This window comes from Aythya marila, assembly GCF_965140915.1.
Source record: "Aythya marila genome assembly, chromosome: 27".
NCBI classification, from domain to species: Eukaryota; Metazoa; Chordata; class Aves; order Anseriformes; family Anatidae; genus Aythya; species Aythya marila.
This window is the reverse complement of record NC_139068.1, coordinates 4,148,977-4,170,557: the sequence shown is the minus strand read 5'-3', so window position 1 is coordinate 4,170,557 and position 21,581 is coordinate 4,148,977. Positions and strand designations below refer to the sequence as shown.

Genomic DNA, 21,581 nt, shown 5'->3' with positions numbered 1-21,581 from the left:
GAGCCACTAAAGAAGAGGTATTTGGTAAGAAACATTTCCAAGATCCTTGTGTATGCGATAAAATTATAAATTGACCCTTACAGTAAACTAACATTGCTCACCTCTTCTACACTAGGAAGTTTGGCTTTAACTCCTTGAACTTTGACAAAAGGTCAACCTATAAAACAGACTTTTTTTTTTTTTTTTTTTTTTTTTTTTTAAACTTAGGTGTCAGGAAAATTAGAGGTGACTGAAAAGAGGAAGCCCTGACCCAAAATGCAGCCTAATTTTACATCATTAAAGTTACGGAGACAGATTTCAGTCAAGAGGACAATTCATCTGTGGATACCCTTTCTTGAGGACTCAAAATAAAACATTCTCAGATATTTCAGGCACACTACAAAATTGTTCAGGCAAAAAATCCCCTGAAACACCCATTTAAGAAAAAAATTCCCTTGTACCACTTCAGTTCCGTTAAGTAAAAACCCAAATGAGTCACGTACTTGGATTTAAAAGTGACCAGCTGAACATAAAGAGTTTTTCAGCAGTTTAGCTTCCACAAAGCAAAATAAGCTTTGGTGCATTCCTCCTTGACATCGAGATTAGACTTATTTTTTTCTTGAATTGCTCTTACTAAATGGAATTGCACAAGAACAACCATAATTGGGAAAACTGGAAGCTTCACTGCCCAGCAAGTCTGCTCTGCAGCATCCAAATGAGGACAGTTTGATTTTACATCTCTATGACCTAAACCTATTACAGCTTTTTGATGCACGCTGCAGTTATGTCAACCGAGAAATAGATTAAAACAGCCCCAAACAGAGTTCTACCATGATTACAGGCATCCCAGTGACTTTTTTTGCCTGGACAAGTCTTACCTTCACATCTATAGGTTTCAGAAATGCTTCTTTCTCCTTAATTTCAAGTTAACGAGCAATACTTTTAATACAAAAACGTATATTCAATTCTGAAAGGTGCTTTAAGATTCAGATGTTCCTACATTTCTGGCATTTTGACCCTTCACTTTTTGCAATATTTGGCAGGACACATTTATGGTGAATCGATTTATAACTAACAAACACCCTCAAAGATGTAGAATGAGAACTTTGAGAATTTCAGAGAAGGGCCTGACATTTTAGACAACACGTACTCCAACAGCAATGTTAGAATCCGTCTGGCAAATTTGAAGCTAACCATTCAATCGGTCATCATATTTCTAGCGAAATTTTCTTGTGAAATGCATGACAACGTGCTCAGTGGGTGGCTGAAGAAGCCACAGTACTTCTGACAACCAATCTTACCATAGAAAGTCACAAACATCTTTGCATGGAAATTCCCAACATATGCTACGTTTACCTGAGTCTCTGGCAAAGTTGTTAGCTTTAATTTTGAACCTAGGGCTACATGTGCTTCTCATTCGACAGACAAAATGCCACACAAAATTTCACCTCTGCCTGCTCTGAGACAGCTGCACCACGTCCTCCATACCAGGGTCTGAAATGGTTAATTGTATCAAAGGCAGACGGATCAGCTGATCGAACAGTGCTTTCCACAGTGACCCCTTCCTGTTTTCTATTTAGAACTGCAAACTTGAACTCCAGAAGCCAGCAAACCTCAAACAATCTTACTTCTGCTTTCAAGCAGCAGAAAGCAGGGCAAAAAAGAACTTGGACATATTCCTCATTCTTTACCAAAAAGCTCTCAAACCGTATTTATAAACGTAACGTTTTAGAAGTAACTCCATTGCATTTTCATGTTTTTATCCAAAAGTTTGAAAAAATCCTTTTAAGAAACCATTGTTACATCTGAAAATATTTAAACCTGAAAAATATACTAGCTGTGTTCAACCCCCTCACTGTTCAAGATTTTGTTGATGGTAACCGTAACATTTCAGACTTTTCAGAGCTTTCAGAGTTTTTTTCTTTCAAAAAAGAGAAGAAAAGGTGGAGGCTAAAGCCTACAAGATCAGATTAAGTTTGTCCTACCATTACCTCATGCAAGACGGTTGTTGTACCCCCTTCTCACGTTTAGTTTTGGTTTCTGTTGGAAATGATGTAGTAATTAAAAGCCAAACGTGACTCTCACTTTCTCCACAACTAACGATGTTACTCTTTTCAAAGCAAACTTTTGTAGAAAGGAAATAACTCCCCCAAAAAGCAGCTTCATAAAACGCTGCAGGACATGCTTACACACACAGACACAATCACACTAAGTGGTGGAAAAACCTTTCTATGAAACGTTTACTTCCAACTTGAGCAGTTCGATTCAACTGCCACCAAAACTAAGATGGAAGACACAAATAACCTCTGTCCCAAAACGTTACTGTTTACTGGTGGAAAGTTAAGTCAAATATCCACGAACAGCAACAGGAAGTCAACTGCACTGCAGGACGAATTAAGGAAAATCAATTGGAAGCAGTCTAGCAACACAGACAAACATCAGTGTGACCCAGAGATATTTAAAGCCTAAGCCAAGTAGGTGACTCTCAAAAGTAGCATTCAACAGCCGCCATTTGACGGTTTCAAGAAACAGTTTTGACAGAAGGCAGTTTTAGCATAAATTTACCTCCAGAACTGGTCCAGCTCCTAGAATAGTTCTCTCCACACCACTTGCGTACCCTTTCTGGCTCAGTGCTGTGAGGCAGTGAATTAAGAAGTTTGTACTTTGAGTTTTTCCAGAGCCACTTTCACCTGATATAACTATGCACTGATTAATGTGTTTTTTAAGCATTGTGTGATAAGCCACATCAGCAATGGCAAAGATATGAGGCTCCAGCTTCCCAAGCTGATGGTTCTCATACAGCTTGACATATTTAGGATTATAAATGGGCAAGAACTTGAAGGGGTTAATTGCAATCAAAATACTTCCTGCGTAAGTATAAATTTTGTGTTTTAGAAAGCGGCACTTGAGATTTTCTAGGAGTGTTTTCTCTGTTAAGTTGGGAATATTGCACAAGTCATCAAAGTCCTCCTGATGCCATGGAAGGAAACCTCTTTCAACCAATCGTCGAGCATCTGTCTCCTTGGAAAGCAGTTGCATCTGGGCATATTTGATGGTCCCATCAGTGTTCCTTTCTTGCAAAAGAAAGTAGTACCCATCCTTTTGAGGATGCTCATCCTGAGCACGGCGAGGCCAAAGTAAAACTCTATGAACAGGGGAATCATTTATATCAAGTACCCATTCTTCACCACCGGATTCTTTCACCTCCACAAGCACGTAATGTTTTGAGACATCCAAGTTTAAGATATTAATCACATCCTTGATGACATCTGAAGACGTGGTGTCCTTGGTTGCTGTCACTTTGCAGCATGGAGCACTTTCTGCCGAGAGTTGGGGGTAAATATGAAGATTATAGGCTGCTTTTGCGGGGCAAACTGCACTGTCAGCATCTGTTAAACTCATTCTGCCCCAAAATGGGCTTCAGTCTTCCACCCTTGCTCAAGATGCAGTGCCCATAGTCTAAAAAAAAATTAAACAAAAAAGAAAAATAAGTCAGGTGTTACAAAACGTGCACAAGACATACTAAGGCATACTATTATTTTCCGGAAGATGAAAATAAGTTATTAACTAGACAAATTATTAACTAAAGAACCCTATTTGTGAACATTAGGGCTTATTTCAGTCTGTTTAGCCTGTTCCATGGAATGGATAACCATAACAATATCTATCCTCTTTGCACTTTTGCTTCTATTCCCGTACCACCCTCTCCTCCCAATTACAGCAGCACAAGCATATTTATTTTTTATGGCCACAAGGCAAACTGAACTGGGATAAATGTCTACATTAAAACTTCCTTGTCTCCACAGGTTAGTTTTAACCTAGATGATTTTCCTGATGACCTGGTTCTCTGCATGGCTACACAAACATTTATTCATCCTCCCACACAAACTCTCCCTTAAAGCTGTGCGAGCAACCTGAGGTAGAAAGAGTTTGATCGTTTCTTAAATCAGAAGTGCCACAAAATACAGCAGAAGGAACAGTGTATAGGTGCAGAAGGAAGACAGTTCTAACAGTGCTCACATGTTTTTTCTTCTTTCCCTGACCTCTTTTCATGAAAGCTCCAAGACAGGTACGATATTTACAGCACTCAGCTTTAGGAAGCTGTGCCTACAACTGAGCAATGCAAACACTGCTCTGATCTCCTTCTAACTCTGCACACCATGGTGATTTCTTGAGCATGAATAATTTACCCAGAAAAGAGACTGCTAATTTCACTTGAGTCAACCACATCCTTGGTACAGAAAGGTTCGATCTTCCCTTTTATCTCTTATTTTAGGTGACACAGTAAAATTAGTCCTATTGCAACTACATTTCAGTTCAGCTAACAAGATCCCAAACAACACAGCTAATTCACAAGCCTTTATACCTAATCACATCAACCTTATCCTCACTAGATTTTGGGAAGCTCATTCATGAGACTCCAAAAATCATCTATTTCTTTTGCTTTTACTTCCTGTCAGCCCTCCCGGAGGCCAGCAACCTAACTTCAACCTAACAGCTGCCTCAAGGAAGTCAACCTCCTCCTTACCGCCAAACCTAAAAGCCTCTAGACTAACAATCTGAACCTTTGCTGTTGGGTGAATATGCTCTCAACTGCAGCTGGGTACACCTGGATTACCAGGGCTAAGTTTGATTACATTGATAAATTAACAAACTGTTATACTGAAATAATGTATATAATAGAAGGATAAAGAAGGATTCACTTTTTTTTTGTTTAAACAATCCATAAAACTTCATACCCAGAACACCATTTAAATTTTAGTCTCAAGAACAAAAGCATTCTAAATATATAGCTACATACTGAATATTAAAAAAAAAAAAAAAAAAAAAAGTAAGAAAGTGGCAAAGAAATGCTATTGGCCAATGAAGTTGCTTTTTGCCACTAAAGAACTGAACAGGAACTTGCATAAGGCCACACAGAGCAATCATTTCAAATTAAAATCAGCAGAGCTGGAAACATTTAGCTGCCACTTCCACTGCAAGTAATGAATCACTTCAGAGAAACATATGACATAGCTCTGCCTCATGAACAGCCTCAGAGTAGAGAACGGTGCTTGAAGGGAGTTCTGAACAGTAAGCTTTCAGAAGACACTGTTGTGCAAGCTAGGTCATTCTTAGCGGCTACTCATCAAAAGGCAGGCTGAGCAAGCCAGACACAGAAAGACAAACCACAACACATCTCTGCTCGAGCTATATGATCCCTCAGAGAATGGTTTCCCGCCCTGTTAAATTCCTCATTCATTAAGGAGGCTTACTGCAAGAACTTGGTGATACACAAGGACCGACCAGTGAGCTCTAAGTTCCCTCTCCATTTTCTGTGATCATCACTGACCAGTGGATTGGAAGTCTGAAGTATCTTTGAAGGAATTCCACAAGTATAAAGCTTTCTTAACCTACAGAAACTCAAACACTAACATACAGTAGAACCCTACAGTAGACTGCTGCTGCTCATAGGGAAGATGAATCTGGAGCACTGACAGAAAAAAAAAAAAAAAAAAAAAAAAAGAACAGCAGTGACCATTTTCCTTTCAAGCTGGCTGGCTAGTTCAAGGGAAACAGTCTTGTGCAGACTTCCTTTTTTTTTTTTTTTCTTTCCCCCCAACAACTAGTTTCAGACACACAGTCTGCTGCGACAGAGGAAGTCCCCTCAGAGAGCCTTTTGACCAGCACAACACCCTAAGAAGCGTGGCACCAACTTTTTGCCCACACAGAAAAGCTGAACCTAGGTGCTAACCTCTGACTGCACTGATAGACATTTCCGAAGCTCACCTCATGTCAGCTACCAAGATACATCTGGTACATTGCTCGAGACTTCCACATCACACTTTCTAAAAAGGAAACCAGAACACAAATGGCCTCTCTTTACTACTGAAAAACACAGGCCAGGATATTTACAGCAAGTAACAACGTGATAGATGACAGTCTCTGCTCAAGTGTGTCTGACAGAAAAACTGAAAAGAGAAAGACTCACTCATCCTAAAGAACAGATTTATGGCAAAGCAACACGCAGGCATCAACCTTAACATCTTAATGCTACACACAGATTTTTTAATTACACGGTCAAGCAACATCAAGCAACTTGATGGAAGTTAAAGCATGCAAGCGAGTTCTGCTTCCCCAACCATCAGCCTAGAAGAACAATTTGGAAGATAAGCTACAGTAGAAAGAATTTGCTGAAACATGATTTCAATGTACGGTCATATCAGCAGTAAACAGAAAGACAATCAGTATAACACTGCCTCTTTTTAACCAGATATGAAATCCAGGCAGTGCTAGCTTGCTTTTGGCAGCATTGAGCTTTGAGACTGCTCTTTCACCCAACAATAACTTAGAACAGATACGGTCTTTTGAATCATTTATTACTGATGATGAAGCTTTAAGGAAAAAAAAAAAATTCTGGAAGTCACTTAAGGAAGAGCAGCACCCAACTACTATTACATGCATGTCCTTTTAATTGATTGTCTTTTTGTTATGTACAGCTTATATGTCAAAAAAAATGCACCAAATGTGTTCCAGGAAAAAAAAAAAAAAAACAACACTTTTAAATACTTCTATCCAAGAATCAGAATATCTAAAAACACAGGTTTGAGGAAAAACTGCTGCTTCCCAATTAACGTGTGATTTTTCTTAGGCTATCAAACTTGTTTGATAATAACACTGCTCGAAGAGACAGACTTTGGTACACCTCTGACCTCATCCTAAGCAGTATTTTGAATAATAAATTAGATCATAAAAGTAAAGGATCATACACAGATAATAAGAAGAACAGATGGTAACTTGGCTACCTGATGAGTCCCAGTATTCAATTATGGATGGATTATCATCAAGCAAATGGAGGATTAGATTCTAGTGAAGTTGGATTCCTGGTGTCAAAGTAAATATTTTCATCATGATTCTAAAAGGAAGAAAAAAGAGTTACTGATAAGGAATGCATCATACAGAGATTGAGAAGGCAATAAGTAATCAAAAAGCTAATTCAATGATACAGCTCTGCAGGATAGGAGCAAGTGAACAAATTCCAGCTGAGTTCACAGGTAAACAACTTCAGATTTACTTAAGAAGCAAGCCACGCCAGAGGGATGGAATGGGAGCTATCCTGAAAAGCAGTAACTGAAGCAGGCTTGGAAAGCGTAGTGGGTAATCATTTAAACATGAGATTCCTACGTAACACCACAAGCATAACAGTTATTGTAAATCCAAGATGCACATCAAATGAATATTTAGTCAGGTGGCCATTCTACCTTTGTACTCCGAAGGTACACGACCAATACCACACCTAGAATATACCCCAAATTCAAGTAAGAAGCTGACAATAACAACAGCTACGTTAGAAAGTACCTCCTTATAGCAAAATACTCTAGAAGCTTTGTCTGTAAGAAACACACACTGCAGACTGATAGTAGTTTAAGTCCTTGCATGGGGAACTGAAGTTTGATAACGCTCACCAGTCTGGAGGACAAAACTATAACAAAAGCCTGTGGCTGGAATTCAAAGCTAGACAAAGTCAGCGAAACATAAGACAAATGTCACCAGAAGGCTACCCTCTGCTGCAGAAACTTAACTGGCAGTAACAATGAGGCCTGCTGAAGGTCTTTTTTAGAAAGTCAGCCAGTCCCCAGTTTCAGATGTGCTGTACAGGTGCTACAGTTAACTAGGCACCACCCTCATTTACGTTGAGCAGTCTGAACAATCACTCCTGATTTTATGATCTATAATTATCTAGAACTCTGTTTAAGCAATCTGAATACTTATCGCTTCTATGAAATTTGGCCCATCAAGAAAGCACAAGCCCGAATTCAGGTGCAGAGAATACTGGAAGAAAAAGGAGAAATGCAAGAGTATAAGGTAATAATGAAACCATAATGGTCAGCATGCAAAACAGCAAGCTCAGGAAAACAGCAGCCTAACCACTGTTGAGTTCTTTTTGTAGGAGATGGAAATTTCTGCAAAGTTACCTCAATTTCTTTCACTACTCCTCCTTATAAGAGGCTCCTTATAAAATATAGGAAAAAAACAAAGCTGTGTTAGAGAATTTAATAAGTGGGAGGCAGAAGCTGGCATTAGGTGAACATCAACTAATTTTAGACTTCACATTCAGGCTCCTTCCTGTTTTCCTTAAAATGTTTTACTTTGTACAAGCCTCTAGTAGTGCAAGTATGCCTCTTCATAGCAATTAAAGTTGACTAAGTACAGCTGTCAGCATCTGCAAAACAATAAAGCATTATTTTTCACCATACAGGTGCAAACACAGGGGAAGAATTAGGCAAGCTGGGCAAGAGAAAAAAGTCAAAACAGAAGTTAGAAACACAAAGTTTGATTCTAATCTTTTATTCAAACCATTGCACTGTATTACTTCTGTGGGTGTGAGTGGGGCAACAGCTGCAAGGGATTAGCATATTAAAAGATATAGAGATACATGATTTGCACCCTTCCAACAGCGGTTTTGTTATGCCAGTGTAACACATGCAATTTAACAGTACTTATTTTGAGCAAGATGAAAGAGAAAAGGGAAACCTTGAATACTGCGAGACAAATTTAAACACAAGGTACTGGTTAGAGGCTGCCCTTACTCAGCTATCCTAGCAGGGTAATTCCAATAGGTCTACAAAAATGGAAACAAGTCTACACAACCTAAAATCTCTTTCCAAGATCCACTACCCCATCTTTGCAAACCTACAAATGGTGTATTTGTCAATAGTACTAACATAAAGCATCTATAAGACAACAGTCTAAAGCTATATTTGTTTTTAGATTGCCTATTAATTATTACTTTCACTTGCTTATAAAACAAACAAAGCCACACACAAAACCACTGGGTTTACCAAACAACAATCCAACTGAAAGTAGGCTGCAGCGTTTAAGTATGTTGTTGTAGGATTGGCTACATTTGCTACTTAAATCACCAAATAGGGCAACATTTCAAGTAACTACTTCAATACTTTACGAAAGAAACATACTAAGCTACATGATTTATCATTAATCTGTAATGTTATTCCTCCCCGCCACCTCAACAACATTACCAGGAATAGAGAACAGTCAAATTCTCCACAGAAATTTTTATGGTATTTTCTAAACGTCTTCAAGTCTCCATCAAACTAATGAATTTTCATAATATGCATTAAAGCCAACATTGCCTATTTAGTAATGTTGTAAAATTCTAGAAAAGAACTTTTCCCCAATCAGCGCAGGGTATCCGTTTAGTTTAAATAAGGCCATAATTTGAAGCCACATGTTTAGTCAATGAATCATAGTGAGGCTAAAAAGGGAAAGCTACCATTACGGCAAAATTGTTGAGGATCAACTTTGTAATATTCCAGTTCTTCACATTTTCATGTACGTTTCCAGTGCTGCATTCCTCAATCCGCAAGATCTGAGCTCCTCACATCGTTCATCAAGTATTTTTCAACACAGAAGTAGAAAGGTATCACATGTACTTCTAATATTCTTGCGTACCAGATTTGTCAACTGCTGTCCCAAAAAGAGCCCCCTCCCTCCAATCAAACTGAAAACGTTTAGCAATTGTGAAAATATTCAGCTATTACTTTTCCTTAGATTCCAAAGCAAGGAACTTTCAGCAAGATAAAGGGCTACAGCGACACCCTAGGATTTCAAGGACCAAGTGTGCTTTATAGGTAAGGCAAAGGCCTCAGCCCTTGCCTCACTTCACATCATGAGGACACACAGTTGCTATTAGCTGAGTTTTTTTTTTTTCCCCCCCCAAATATACCAGACATTTGTAGATTAACCTGAAAATTGCTTTGTGCTCTAGTAACATTTCAATGTTGTTTTTTTTTCCTGTTGAACTTAACAACTCTTGACCCTTGGTTTTCTTTAAGTAAAAGCTCTTGTTTTCTACTCCAAAAGGCATAGTTCTGAATGGAGCATACTAATTTACAGCATATTTGTTACTACTTTTTGCAATCAACCCTGCCAGAGATGTTCATGTATGCAACAGACTGCCTAACAAAGGAGAAGCTGGCCTGCAGTGCAAGTAATGCAATGTAATACAGGAAAAAGTCAAAGAAATTACCTCCATTGCAAGCAGTTCCTTCTCAGTTTCCTTCTCTCTCCTCCCTCTGGCCCTTGAGACCTGATCCCAATCTATGCCCTCAGCTCATCTAAGATGCAGGCCAGACTTCCTCTGAATGGCTCAGACGCACAATTTAACCTCAAGACAAGGCTATCTTATCAGGCTCACAGTGACTTTAAAGGCCTATAGCATGTTATTAACTTACACTGAGTGCGGTGTCATAGCTACAGATGTGCTTTTGAGTATGATTCAGAGGAAATGAAAATGTGGCCTTGTTGAGAAAAGAAGGACTGGAGGCAAAGCAACCGAGGGTGCTAGCAGCAAAGAATGAAAGTCAAAAGAAACTCTGAGACTATTCTCACAACCTTTCATAGTTGTTCATTTCATCCTTACCGGTGTTACAGACATCAACAAAGCAAAAATCTTACTGGCCTAATGCTGCAACTGCGCTGATAAGAAATTATCATCAGAAACTTTAGGCTGAACATTTGTGTGAATTGAGGGGAAAAAAGAACTGATTCAGCAGCAGCAGAACCTATGTGTGTCAAACAGTTTTAAAAACACTTGTTTGTGTTAAATACTGTTGGTATTTTAAGGAAGAAGTTTTGCTAGGATGTGCATTAAGTTGCATTTGGTGACACGCTATCAGATACAACCTGAATTCTGAAATAAAGGCACTGCTAACCCTTTCAGCATACAAATGATTTATTAAACTAGCCAGCTATTAGAAAAATAAATCCTTATAAGCATCTCTGGATTGACTTCTCGATATTGGCTTTGGACAGTTTTCTCCTTAAAAAAAAAAAAAAAAAATACACAAATGCTTTTTTTTTAAATAAAAAAAAATAATCATAACACACAAACCCTGAAGTGCTACTCACTGATTAAAGTTTTTAAAAAGAATTGTGATAGTGTATGTTTTTAAATGGCACCATGCACAGGTCTACCTGAAAAATATGCATCATATTTAACCACGTTAGAGAGTGTTGTTTCAATAAAATGTAAACACGATTGACAAAAAAAAGTCCAAAAGTCAGAGGGAAAAGACAGGCAGAGTAAGCACATCTTGTTTCTTAGAACTGTAAGTTAATAAACACCTTCAGCCTTCAAATTCACAAAAAAAGTACTGAACCACGGACTTTTTGTTGAATCATTTTTTCACTATTTTCCTTGACTGGTAAGATAGTTAACAGTGTTACATCTTTCAGGAATTTTGCTTCTGTAAATTCCCAAGATAAAAGAATCCTGTCTCATGGCTGCCTCACCTCCCCCCGTGTCCATCTAGCTAAGGAAAGACCATATCTAGCCAAAGTAATACTGAGCTATATGCATATGAGTCAGAGTTATTCACACACAGAATTATTCAAGAAGTCTAATGTTTGAATCATCATTTGTCAGAAAATTCAGTCTGTACAAAGCATTACTTACTAAATGAACCTCACTTAAATTTTTCATCAGTTGTGTTTACTCTTCCTGAATTATTCAGTCCTACAAACGTTTTAGGTTCCACAGAAACACACAGACCTATGAGTCCTCCCACTCTGATTAGACTATCCTTTTGCAGACAGCTGCCCTGTCACTGCACAGCCTACAATGTTCAACTAATAAAAAATTAAAAAACACTTCTTGAGGCAAACGTTCAAGCACAGTGACAAAAAAGGCAAAAAAGCCCACACATATTTCGCAGTTCTACAAAAACAGTTCCATCACGTTACTGCAGTAACTCTCGAGTCTGATGGTAATGAGTTAAGGCTTCTAATGAGGGAAACGGCCTTAGAAGCAGCAGCCTGAGAAGTAGGGGTGTTACCAGACTTTAAATGTAGGGCAGGCAAAGAATCTAATTGTTCCTGGAACTACGAGACAAAACTGACCAAAACTAACTCATCAGAAAAAAAGTTACAGTGAATCTTTAAGTGAGAATATATTTATCTGCATTAAAAGTCACCCATACCTCTTTTCCTACATTAAATAAATCTGTTCCTGACGAGATTCAGAGCTAAAGACACCAAAGATTTACTAAAACTTGACGGGCGTGACACCAACGTACTGAGCTGGAACGCAGGGTTACCTCACGCTGCTACTTTAGGGCAAGTCCTTCAGTCATGTATTCCAGCTAACAAACCTGAAATCAGAGATCTTCTAATTACGCATAACAAAGTCTTATTTGCAAAGAGCTAGGTAGACACACCGATACCAACCCACCTCTAGGAGCAACGTGGGAGGATACTGATGACATCTTTGAAAGGCTAATTACATCTGCCAGGAGCCTGAGATCATCTCCAGCCACTCATTTCCAGAAGGCAAAAATCAAGCAAAGCCGAGCTCATTTGGATACAAAGAACTTGTCACTTCCCACAAATAAAACTTGCAAACAAAGCTGGGTGATAATTCTGCCAGACTACTTACAGAGTAATAGAAAAGTTTTTAAACAGTTTCAGGAAGTCCCTTCGCATCAGGATCACACAGACCTGCATCAGGCAGGGTCGAAATAGCCACGAAGGAGGACAATAAAAGCACTACATTTAGCACAGTAGGAGTGCCACATGTAGTCTGCGATCATGCAACAAAAGAGATGTCCCCAGCTTGCAACAGTTTGACTTTCCAGGCATTGCAAAACCAACCTTACCGAGAGGACCTAGCACAACCCAGACACAAGCACCAGTTAGGCAACACGGCCGGCGTGATAAAGCACAGCCTCAACACAGCAGCAGCCTTGGTATCATCAAGAGCAGCTCAAAACCAAAACGCAACAAGAACCCTGAGAGTTTGAAGGCCACTTTCCAGAAATGCTGAGGTAGGAAACCTTTCAGGCTGCTCTTAGAGAGCGTCAGAGACACCAGAAGAGGCAGCGAAGCCGGCACACTGGGGATGGAGGCCAGCAGCATGCCTGGAGGCAGGGAGGTGTCCCCACTGTCCACCAGGAGCCTGAGGCGAGCTCCCGGGCCTCAGGCACGTCCAACTCCCCGGCACACCAGGCGCAAAGCGACCCCCGGCAGCACCCTGCCCCTACCCGCCGCTCGCCCCCACCCCAGAAACCCCCCTCAGGGGCAGCTCCCGGCCCCTCAGCCGCCCCCTCAGGCACAGAATTCAGTCAGCGGGCGGAGCAGGGAGAGAAAAAGATGGAAAAAGAGCGGGCACCCGGGGCGCGGGGCCCGCGCTTCGCCGCCTTTACCTCAGCCGCCGGCGAAGCGCCGCCGCCGCCCGCCGCAGGCCCCGCTGAGGCGCCGCTTCCGGGTGGAGGGGGGGGGAACGGGGGGAGCAGGGCGGCGCCCATTCAGCACCGCGCCCGCACTGCGCGTGCTCCATCGTCCCCCCCCCTCCCTCAGCCGGGCGGTGTGAGGGGAACGGGGAGGGAAAGGAGGGGGGATGTGGGCGACTCGCCCCTCTCAGGGCTCCCAATGCGGCTCGGGAGAGGGCATTCGCCGGCTGCTTTCTGAGCCTGTGGTGGCTGGGCTCCTGTCAGTAATCCCCCTCCTGTGAGGGCTCCCGCCTCGGGGTCGCCGCCCGCCTTATGAGGGACAGCCCCGGTGTGGGCTTGTTGAGCTCCAGCAGCTCAATATGTGAGGCATTGCCTCACCCCACAGTTAACCGGGGATGTGTTTACCGCGCTGAGGGCTTTCTCGGTCCCTCGCGGTGACCTCGCAGACTCCCTGTGGTGCTGAGGGGAGCGCAGCACCCCATGTAGTCGCAGCCTGGGTGGGAGGCATCCCCCCCAACTCCAAAAAAAAGCCCTGGGGGTGGCCGCTGTGGAGGTGCAGGGTCTGCCCCGCTCCTCCGAGCCGCCGGGGGGTGCCCGGCTCCGCTGCGGCTTGGGGGCGGTGCTGGGCGGGAGTTGCAACGGGCTGAGGGGAAGGAGCTGAGGGGGGCGGCAGAGATTGGGCGCCTTTCTCCTCACTCGGAGCCAGCTGCCGACCCCTACCGTGTTCGTGAGGGATGTCCTCGCAGGAGAGCGTCTCCGGGACGCCGGTGGAGGACGGGGAAAGGTCCGAGAAGAAGCAGAAAGGTAGCTGGGGGTGAGGGGGGAAGCGCGGCCCCGGCTGAGGCGCGGTGGCGGGCCCGGCGGTGACCGCTCTTTGCTCCTTCAGGAGGAAGAATCGTGAAGTCCCGCTACCTGCAGTATGAAAAGAAAGACCCCAAGAAGGTACTCGAGCACGAAATTGCGGGCTCGGCAAAGGGTAGAAACGGTCCGAGGAGCCGCTCGGACTTGTAGAAGAGGGACCTAAGCAAAAGACTACTGTCGTGACGAGGGAGGTGTTATGCATCACAAAACTGATGCGGATTGGGATGGGAGTTTGGGGTGTATTCAGCTGACTTGCCAAGAACCAGGTCACCCTAGGATAGTAGCTGTTTATTGTCAGCATTCGAGTAGGATGTAAGAGATACTGCTGATTGTGCTTACTACCTGTGTTCACTCATACCTGTGTTTTGATTGATAGGATACCACAGCGACTTCCTTTTCAAAGTCGATTTCTAAAGCACCTTCTGCAGTTAAACCAAAATCGGTTCCTCCTCAGAAAAGTAAAGCTTCTGCTGGTAGGTGTTATTAGAAGAATTTAAAAGTGTTTTTTTTCTTTTCTGAAACTGTTTTTCCACCACGTGTAACTTCTAAAAACTCTAAAAACACCTAAAGGAGTGGATTTATATTCTGTTACAGCTAATTATTTGTATATGAAAGGTATTAATATATAAGAACTTTATGTGAGATTAAGGGATGTAAACTGAAGTTCGTTATATTAAACTATTGTCTGGATATTCTCACAGAATATTAATCTGAAGTTGTGTAATTGGATTGTCTCAAATAAGCATGTCTCTTGTCTTTTCTGCAAGACTTTGAATTATTCTTTTGTCCTCACCGTTGTCCTGCTTCTTGTATTTAATTGTCTTAATAAGCCCAGTATAAATGACCACAAATTCATGTCAGCAAAATGATCCATTTTTATTTCTTCAACAAGAGTTTCAAAAAAAAATCTCTTGTGAGATCTTGATTTGAAAATCTTGACGAAATAATGTGATTCTATTTTCACACCTGGGTGGTATAGTTCAACTGTGGAATGTTTAGGAGGATAAGATTCTGAATTACTTCATTTCTAGGTAATTTAGGGGGTATACAAGTGATATATAAAAAGAAAATGTGTACAGGGTTGCCCCCTATATTAGTAAAAGCACACACAACTGTGAACTTGTGCATAATCTATTCTATTTCTTTTAGTTTGATAACAGCTTCTTTCTACAGGTGTTGTTTCTGGCTCACTAAATCAAAGTAGCTTTGAGAAAAGTGATTTGCAGTCCACATTATTAGATGGAGATAAAGTTACTAGACCAGACCTTGATCTTTCAGCTATTAATGGTAAGCTTTCACTTGTGTTCAATTTGTTATTTTATTATTTTTAATATATATGTTATAACTTGATTATAAGTAACCCTTATTTCTACTATATTCATGCAAGGTTGTTGTTAAATAAGGTAAATACTATTTTTATGTGTCTTTAAAAAAACATATTAAGGCCTTCAGGGTTTAAGCTAACCTCTTGATTTTCAGTATCTTTTTGGTGTGCTGTTTTAAGTTTAGGATCAAATATTAAAGAACAAAGTACCCTCAAGTATTTGTAACTTATAGTGTTAGATTACCAGCCATTGTGAGAATTGTACCTCATCTGTCGGTAACTGTCACTTTCAGCTGAGTGCTTGTGATCCATGTCTTCTAGTTAGTGTAATCAAAGCTGGAAATAGAGCACAGAATCTGATGGTATGTTGACTTACCTTACGTACATTGGTAGAAAAGAGTAATAATTTTCTCATGTTATACAGATAAAACTGCCTTTACCAGGACTCCTGGTTCAAAATCTTCTTGCAAAAAAGATACGGGGACATGTGGAGAAAACCAGGAATCGGTAAGTCTCACTGCTTTCGTTTGTTAAGTATCTTTATTTTGAAATGTGTGAAATGAAGATTTTCTGTTTCTCTAAACTTGGTAAAACTGTGAAGGTTTCTGGGATAATCTAAAGCCTTATGGCAGAAGTCAGGTTTGTTGTGCTGCTAGAAACATTTGTCTTGTCTCAAAATTTTACTTCAGTTTTACTTCAGTTCCTTGTGGTAAAGAATTTGCCCTAACTGCAGTATCTCTTCAGCTTGATTCTTTTTGTGTTCTTGTGTATGCTTTGAAGTTATTTCATATTATCTTTAAGTATTTTCTATCACGTTTTCTCAGAAAACTAACCTTGATTCAACCTAATTTAGATAACTTATTTAACATAGTACTGAAACTTCAAGTTTTATACCTGTGTTTCAAACATCTGCTGAAAACAGTATAAAGAGTGGTGGAACAAAGAACAAATAGGCATATTTAGTTAACATGCATTGTTTTTTGTTTTCTTAGAAAAAATATAAAGCTTAATCTAGGTGACAGTAGATGATAATACCAATCGTGGCCACAAACCGGACTTTCAGTAATTTGTTTACACACTGAAAATATAACCGTTTAAATATCAAAATTGATCTAGAATGTTCTTTTATTTTTTAAAGGAACGTGATCCTGATGTTCTGAGCGAAATGCTGGCGTCTCAGACACTGATTTTAACTTACCTAAGTGTGAAGGTGAGTCAGTCGAGTATTTAGTGTTTCAAATTGAAAAGAAATTAAACAACTCTGGTGTTAAGTTCTTCTATGCATTCAGATTCCTAAAAGTTATATTCATGATCTTACCATGTTTATGGTTGTAAAACTATATGACTTTCTTTGAAAACTCTCTTAAAGTGGGCTTCGTACCACTTTATTAAGCTGGTGCTGTTTCTTCATGAAGTAAGGATATGCAGAAGTTTCAGAAAAAAAACAGGAGTAAGTGTGTTTTGTGTTTGGGGTTGTAGCAGTAACTTTGTTCTTTGCTCATTTGATGTTGTATATGTATATCTTCCCCAAAAAAATACCGGTGGAGAAGATGGTTGGAGAGCTTTAACTATAACATGCTGAGCTTATTGCACAATATCTACAATTCCTTAATTGAGACTTTTTGACCTGGATATGAGGCTTACATTTGTTGTTTCAGAATATGTCAATTACTTATGAATATTTTTTGGATGTAATAGGCTGAAAACGATGTTGCTGAGCTTGAGAAAAAAGCAGAAGAAAACTTGTTAATGTTGTGTGAAGAAAAGGAGAGAGAACAGGAGAAACTCTATGAGTTGAAGCGTGAGGTTCTGCTCAGAGAGAGAGAGCAGAGACTTGAAGAGGCGTTAGACAAACAGGTAGGCTTTATTACAGTTCATTCTTCTCCTGTGTTTAAACAGTCCATCTTAATAAGTGGTCCTTTCTCAAGAGAAGATTTCTATGCTCCTGTGGCCTGCTGTGGTACAATTTTATGCATCTCAAATATCTACTTCCTGTTGTGGCATGTTGTGCTCTCTAATGATCTAAACAAATGCCTTTGTCACTTTTTTGGTTGTCCCTTGTGGATAGGCAGGAAGGAGAAGTTAGAGAGCTATTAGGCAAGGAGCAGCAACAGTGCACAGGTTGCCACAGCAGCTTACGTCTCCTGTGCATCGACTGTAAACATCTTAAAATTATGTTAACATCCTGCAAGTTATGCAATTACAGTTATGACTAGAGCCAAGATGCTAACCATTAAATGAGTAGTGAACATCTTCTATCCTTTATCTGTCATATTTTTATAAGTTAGACAGCAATAGTTGTGCCCCAGTTGGAAGAAGGCAAGTTTTTAGTGTTTTTTTGACAGTAAATGAACTTAGAAGCTAAAGCCACCACACTTTCTCAGCATTTTCCTAGTTTTGTTGGGTCAAATAGAAAGAGTAACATGTTTTGAGTAATTGACTTTCAAAACTGAACTTTTATGCTTGCTTAAAGAAAATGCATTGCAAAAATTAAGACTTGTCTCTTGTGAATGCATTGTAAGCTGCAGTCAAAGAATCAAATGCAAAGCACCTTGCCTGCTATGTTGCTAGTACTTCTTGCCGCAGTAACAAGGAAACTATTATTGACCTAGGCAAGGTAGGTAATAGAGGAAAAACCTGTTAAACAGTGGGACAGGAATATCACACCACAGACTTTCTGAATTCTTCTGTCAATGTCAGAGTAGCATTTGTGTGTGGTTGTTTGTTTTTTTTTTCTTTTATATACATATAATTCTGCAAATTGTTTTTCTGTATTGACCCAGACTAAATCACATTCTATATAGAGAAAAGCCAGGTCATACGTTCTGACTGTACTAGCAAAGTGGCTGCTTTGTGAAGAAGTGTTGGTTGTTTGTGTGCTTTTCAGATGGAAGTACTTTCTCCTCTTGTTTCTGTTTTGGAACGCTTTAAAGAGCAATACAAAAGCTTTGCAGCTTCCCTGGATGCTACTAGGCATGAATTACCCATGAGCAATATTCACATAGAGGGAGATAAGCCAACGTACTTAGGTATGAAAATTTCATTTATTTTATCAAGTACACTTTCACGAACTTTTTTCTTTATATGTTAAATGAGATGTTTTCTAAATCTCTTAAATTGTAGATGAAATGCAAAAGCAGTTAACCATCACACAGGAACTTCTGGCAGAAGTTATGCCAAGCTACTCGGAAGAAAGTGCAATAGCATGCACTGTACTGAAAGACATTAAAGAGGTGTCTCAAGAACTGGATAAAGAGCTTCAAAGGTACTTACAACAATCAGGTGAAAAGACTCTGTCTAAATATTCAGAGAAAAATCTATTTATCTTACCCCTGAATCCAGAATAGATATTAGAGGGTTAATTAAGTTTGTAGAAGACATCTCTATTTCTGTCCTTATGCTACTTACAAAATAAAGTCTAATGTGCTGTTCTCTGGCAATTTTACTGAGAATTCCAGTGAGCAAGTGCAAATGTGCAGGAGAGTGGAGAACTACAGGAGGCAAAGCGAACTGGAAGCACTGTGTCTGAATAACTGTACAAATATAACTGTTCTTGGTTTTCCTTCTTTCCCTATTAAAGTGTGCACTTTCCCTCTCTATTTGACATCATTATTGGGGAGGTACAAGGAGAGCAAAATTATTTTTCTCCCAAGTATTGTCAACAAATACAAAGTAGTATCACTGAGCACAAGGAAGTGATAAAACATGGTAAATTTTCTTTCCTTCCTTCATTTCCCTGGAAGAGAATATAACTGAACTCTTTGAAGAGTGATATACCGTGAAGCCACTCATCTCCCTCTCCTGCAAATTTCTATTCCTCTTCTCCAAATTTTAGCCTTTGAGGAGAAAATTCCTATTTTACTTTTTTTTTTTCTTCCAGTGGCTATGCGGTAGGAGAATGATGTGTCTGTGTGCATAGTCTTTGTGGTTAATTAAGTAAAAGTTGTTATCCTCCAGAGAAACTCATTTACCCTGCTTTATTTGTTCCAGGAGCTTCGCCCAAGTGCAGAACCTGTCATATGAAGTTAGTAAAGAAATTTCACTGCATAATCAAAGTATATGTGAAGACAATTATGGACTAGATGTTGTGAAACACTGGTACTTCAACTAAGTTTGTGTATTTTATTTTTTACTAATGGGTGGGTGCTAAATCAGTGTCATTAGACTTGTTATCTTTTTTGCTTCTTTGTTTCACACCCTTAACTTACTTATGAACATACAACTTGTCCAGTTCTTCAGTTATACCAGAATATGAAAGCAGCAGCATGGATGACTAAACTAACATAAGAATGGTGTTTTGTCCTGCATGCTGCCCTATAAGGAGACATCTTTTTTAAACATGCGCTTCTGTGGTGCCTTTCTCGTCACTTGCTGCCTTGACAATATTGAAAGGTACATAATAAGAAGTCATATTCTTGGAAAATATGATCTATGTGTTCTTACTTTATTGCACCTGTTTTCAAGTGCGTTGCTTTACATCTCTTCCCAAGGTAGTGTTCCTTAGAGGGCAATGTATCAGAACAGAAATGTGGAACTGTGTATGTCGTACTGTGTGTTGATTTAGTCAGGAGGACCTGTAGGAATGTACAGCACTGTACATCATTGGTGACTCAGTGAACAGCTTCTGGAGGAACTCTTAATTGTCCCTTGTTTCTGGATTTGCCAAGAGGAAAAGCTGTGTGGATAATGAGGCTGATGAATGGAAGAGGAGCCTGGTCACTTGTAACAAGTGGAAAGTTTTGGTAAATTGTTGCCTAATTGTCATGGAAACAAGTTACTAAAACATACGCTTTTGTATTAACTTGAAACTTTCTTTTTAAGTACTTGATATGTTTACAATAAAGATTGTTTTCTACTGCTGTGTTAAGAGCCTTCATGTTTGAAAATCTTCATTGATCTCCTAAAGAAGCTTTTGTTTCCATCTGGGTTTACATGGGGCTAATACTACACAACGTATACAGTGATGGGCTTATGGGCACTAACCAGTCCCAGTGGCAAGCTGCATCCTACTGGTACCTAAAATTCTGAGGCCAGTAGATTCTGAATGTGGAGAGAAACCTTTAATCTAAATATTGAGTAAGTGCCTGGATGAGACAAGCTGTAAACATTATGAACATACGTGCCAGATGTGGAAGTTCTTTAACATACTCTTCGTTTTAGAAGTGGAATGTGTTTCTCTATGAAAGACATGCCGTACCCTGTATTTTTATCTGTGTATCCTTTTTCTGTTATGTTTTGCTTTGTATTGTCGGTATAATGGTACATTTCTGGTTTAAGCTGTGTCTGTAAAGCTTTTTTGCCTGCTGAAGAAACACCTGGAGCGTTCTCCTTATGCAACCTGAAGTAAGTGCTTTTAAATGCTATAAATGATTCAGGCTTGCTTCCTGCTATTAGTTAGCAAGGGTTTAAGTAAGTTCCATCTCCTCTTACCTTAATTCACTCCTATTTTTTACTATAGTAACTGGATCGGTAGAGGTACAGTACATTGAAATAGAAGTCCATAGGTGACAAGCTATTAAGACTTTCTTGTATGTAGGATCCGTATCATTGTTTCATAGCAGCTTATCCATGAGAGGGCGATCAGTTGTTTTAAGGTGTTATCTATTATTTCTTCTTCCTCAGCTACTGTACACAGCTTGATTGTATTCCTGCTCAGGAACATAAGCTGCACTTACAAACTTGGCCGCTGGATGGAGAAATTTGCTAAGCAGTCAAGTCATGGGTTAGCGGTAAATTAGCAGTCTCGTTTTGGTGGATGGAGATGTCAGTAGAAAGGGTCCCATGCGATGAAACAACTGGTCAAACGGTTTTTCCTAGGTCTGGATAATTGCTAGAATGTGTTTCCTTATGCCTTTAACCTGTTCATAAGTGTGCCATGCTAAGACTTAAAAGGTAAGAGGGCTCTTAAATTGGAGTTGGTAGAGATGAAATAATCAAGTTTACAGTGTCTTCATAATTTTGTCTCTGCACAGACACAAAGCAGAATGTCTCTCCTTGGATTTCTTGATGGTAGACCTCGTTGTTCATCTCAAAAAAATAATAATTTTAGGAAATACTTTTAAATCGAACCCATCATCTTTAGTTAAGTGACTTACTACCACTGAAATGCAGTTGTATGTGGTGCACCAAAATATTACTTAAGCAACAGACAGCAAAATATTTGTTTTTTAAGAAGTGCTTTTATTTCA

General features: G+C 39.8%; 2 protein-coding genes across 10 annotated transcripts in view; one reads left to right on the top strand and one right to left on the bottom strand.

The window, feature by feature from the left end:
- Nucleotides 1-13,283, bottom strand: part of MYO9B (myosin IXB) — a 45,537-nt gene extending 32,254 nt beyond the window's left edge. For 5 of the 9 annotated variants that reach the window (XM_082780032.1, XM_082780035.1, XM_082780037.1 and 2 more), the window contains exons 1-3: nucleotides 13,182-13,282; nucleotides 6,765-6,874; nucleotides 2,545-3,438 (exon numbers count right to left, since the gene is read on the bottom strand). In XM_082780032.1, the coding sequence (XP_082636158.1) occupies nucleotides 2,545-3,381 (837 nt within the window). In that variant the 5' untranslated portion in view covers nucleotides 3,382-3,438; nucleotides 6,765-6,874; nucleotides 13,182-13,282. Of the gene's footprint in view, nucleotides 1-2,544; nucleotides 3,439-6,764; nucleotides 6,875-9,253; nucleotides 9,272-13,181 lie in introns of those variants that run through there. The other 4 variants (XM_082780040.1, XM_082780039.1, XM_082780033.1 and 1 more) reach the window with 4 other exon arrangements.
- Nucleotides 13,284-13,513: 230 nt separating this feature from the next.
- On the top strand, nucleotides 13,514-20,249 carry HAUS8 (HAUS augmin like complex subunit 8). The gene is made up of 10 exons (XM_082780301.1): nucleotides 13,514-14,012; nucleotides 14,095-14,150; nucleotides 14,446-14,542; nucleotides 15,243-15,356; nucleotides 15,818-15,900; nucleotides 16,532-16,603; nucleotides 17,092-17,250; nucleotides 18,281-18,422; nucleotides 18,517-18,658; nucleotides 19,384-20,249. The coding sequence occupies exons 1-10, from the start codon at nucleotides 13,943-13,945 to the stop codon at nucleotides 19,502-19,504; spliced, it is 1,056 nt and encodes a 351-aa protein (XP_082636427.1). The 5' UTR covers nucleotides 13,514-13,942; the 3' UTR covers nucleotides 19,505-20,249.
- The last annotated feature ends 1,332 nt before the right edge of the window (nucleotides 20,250-21,581 follow it).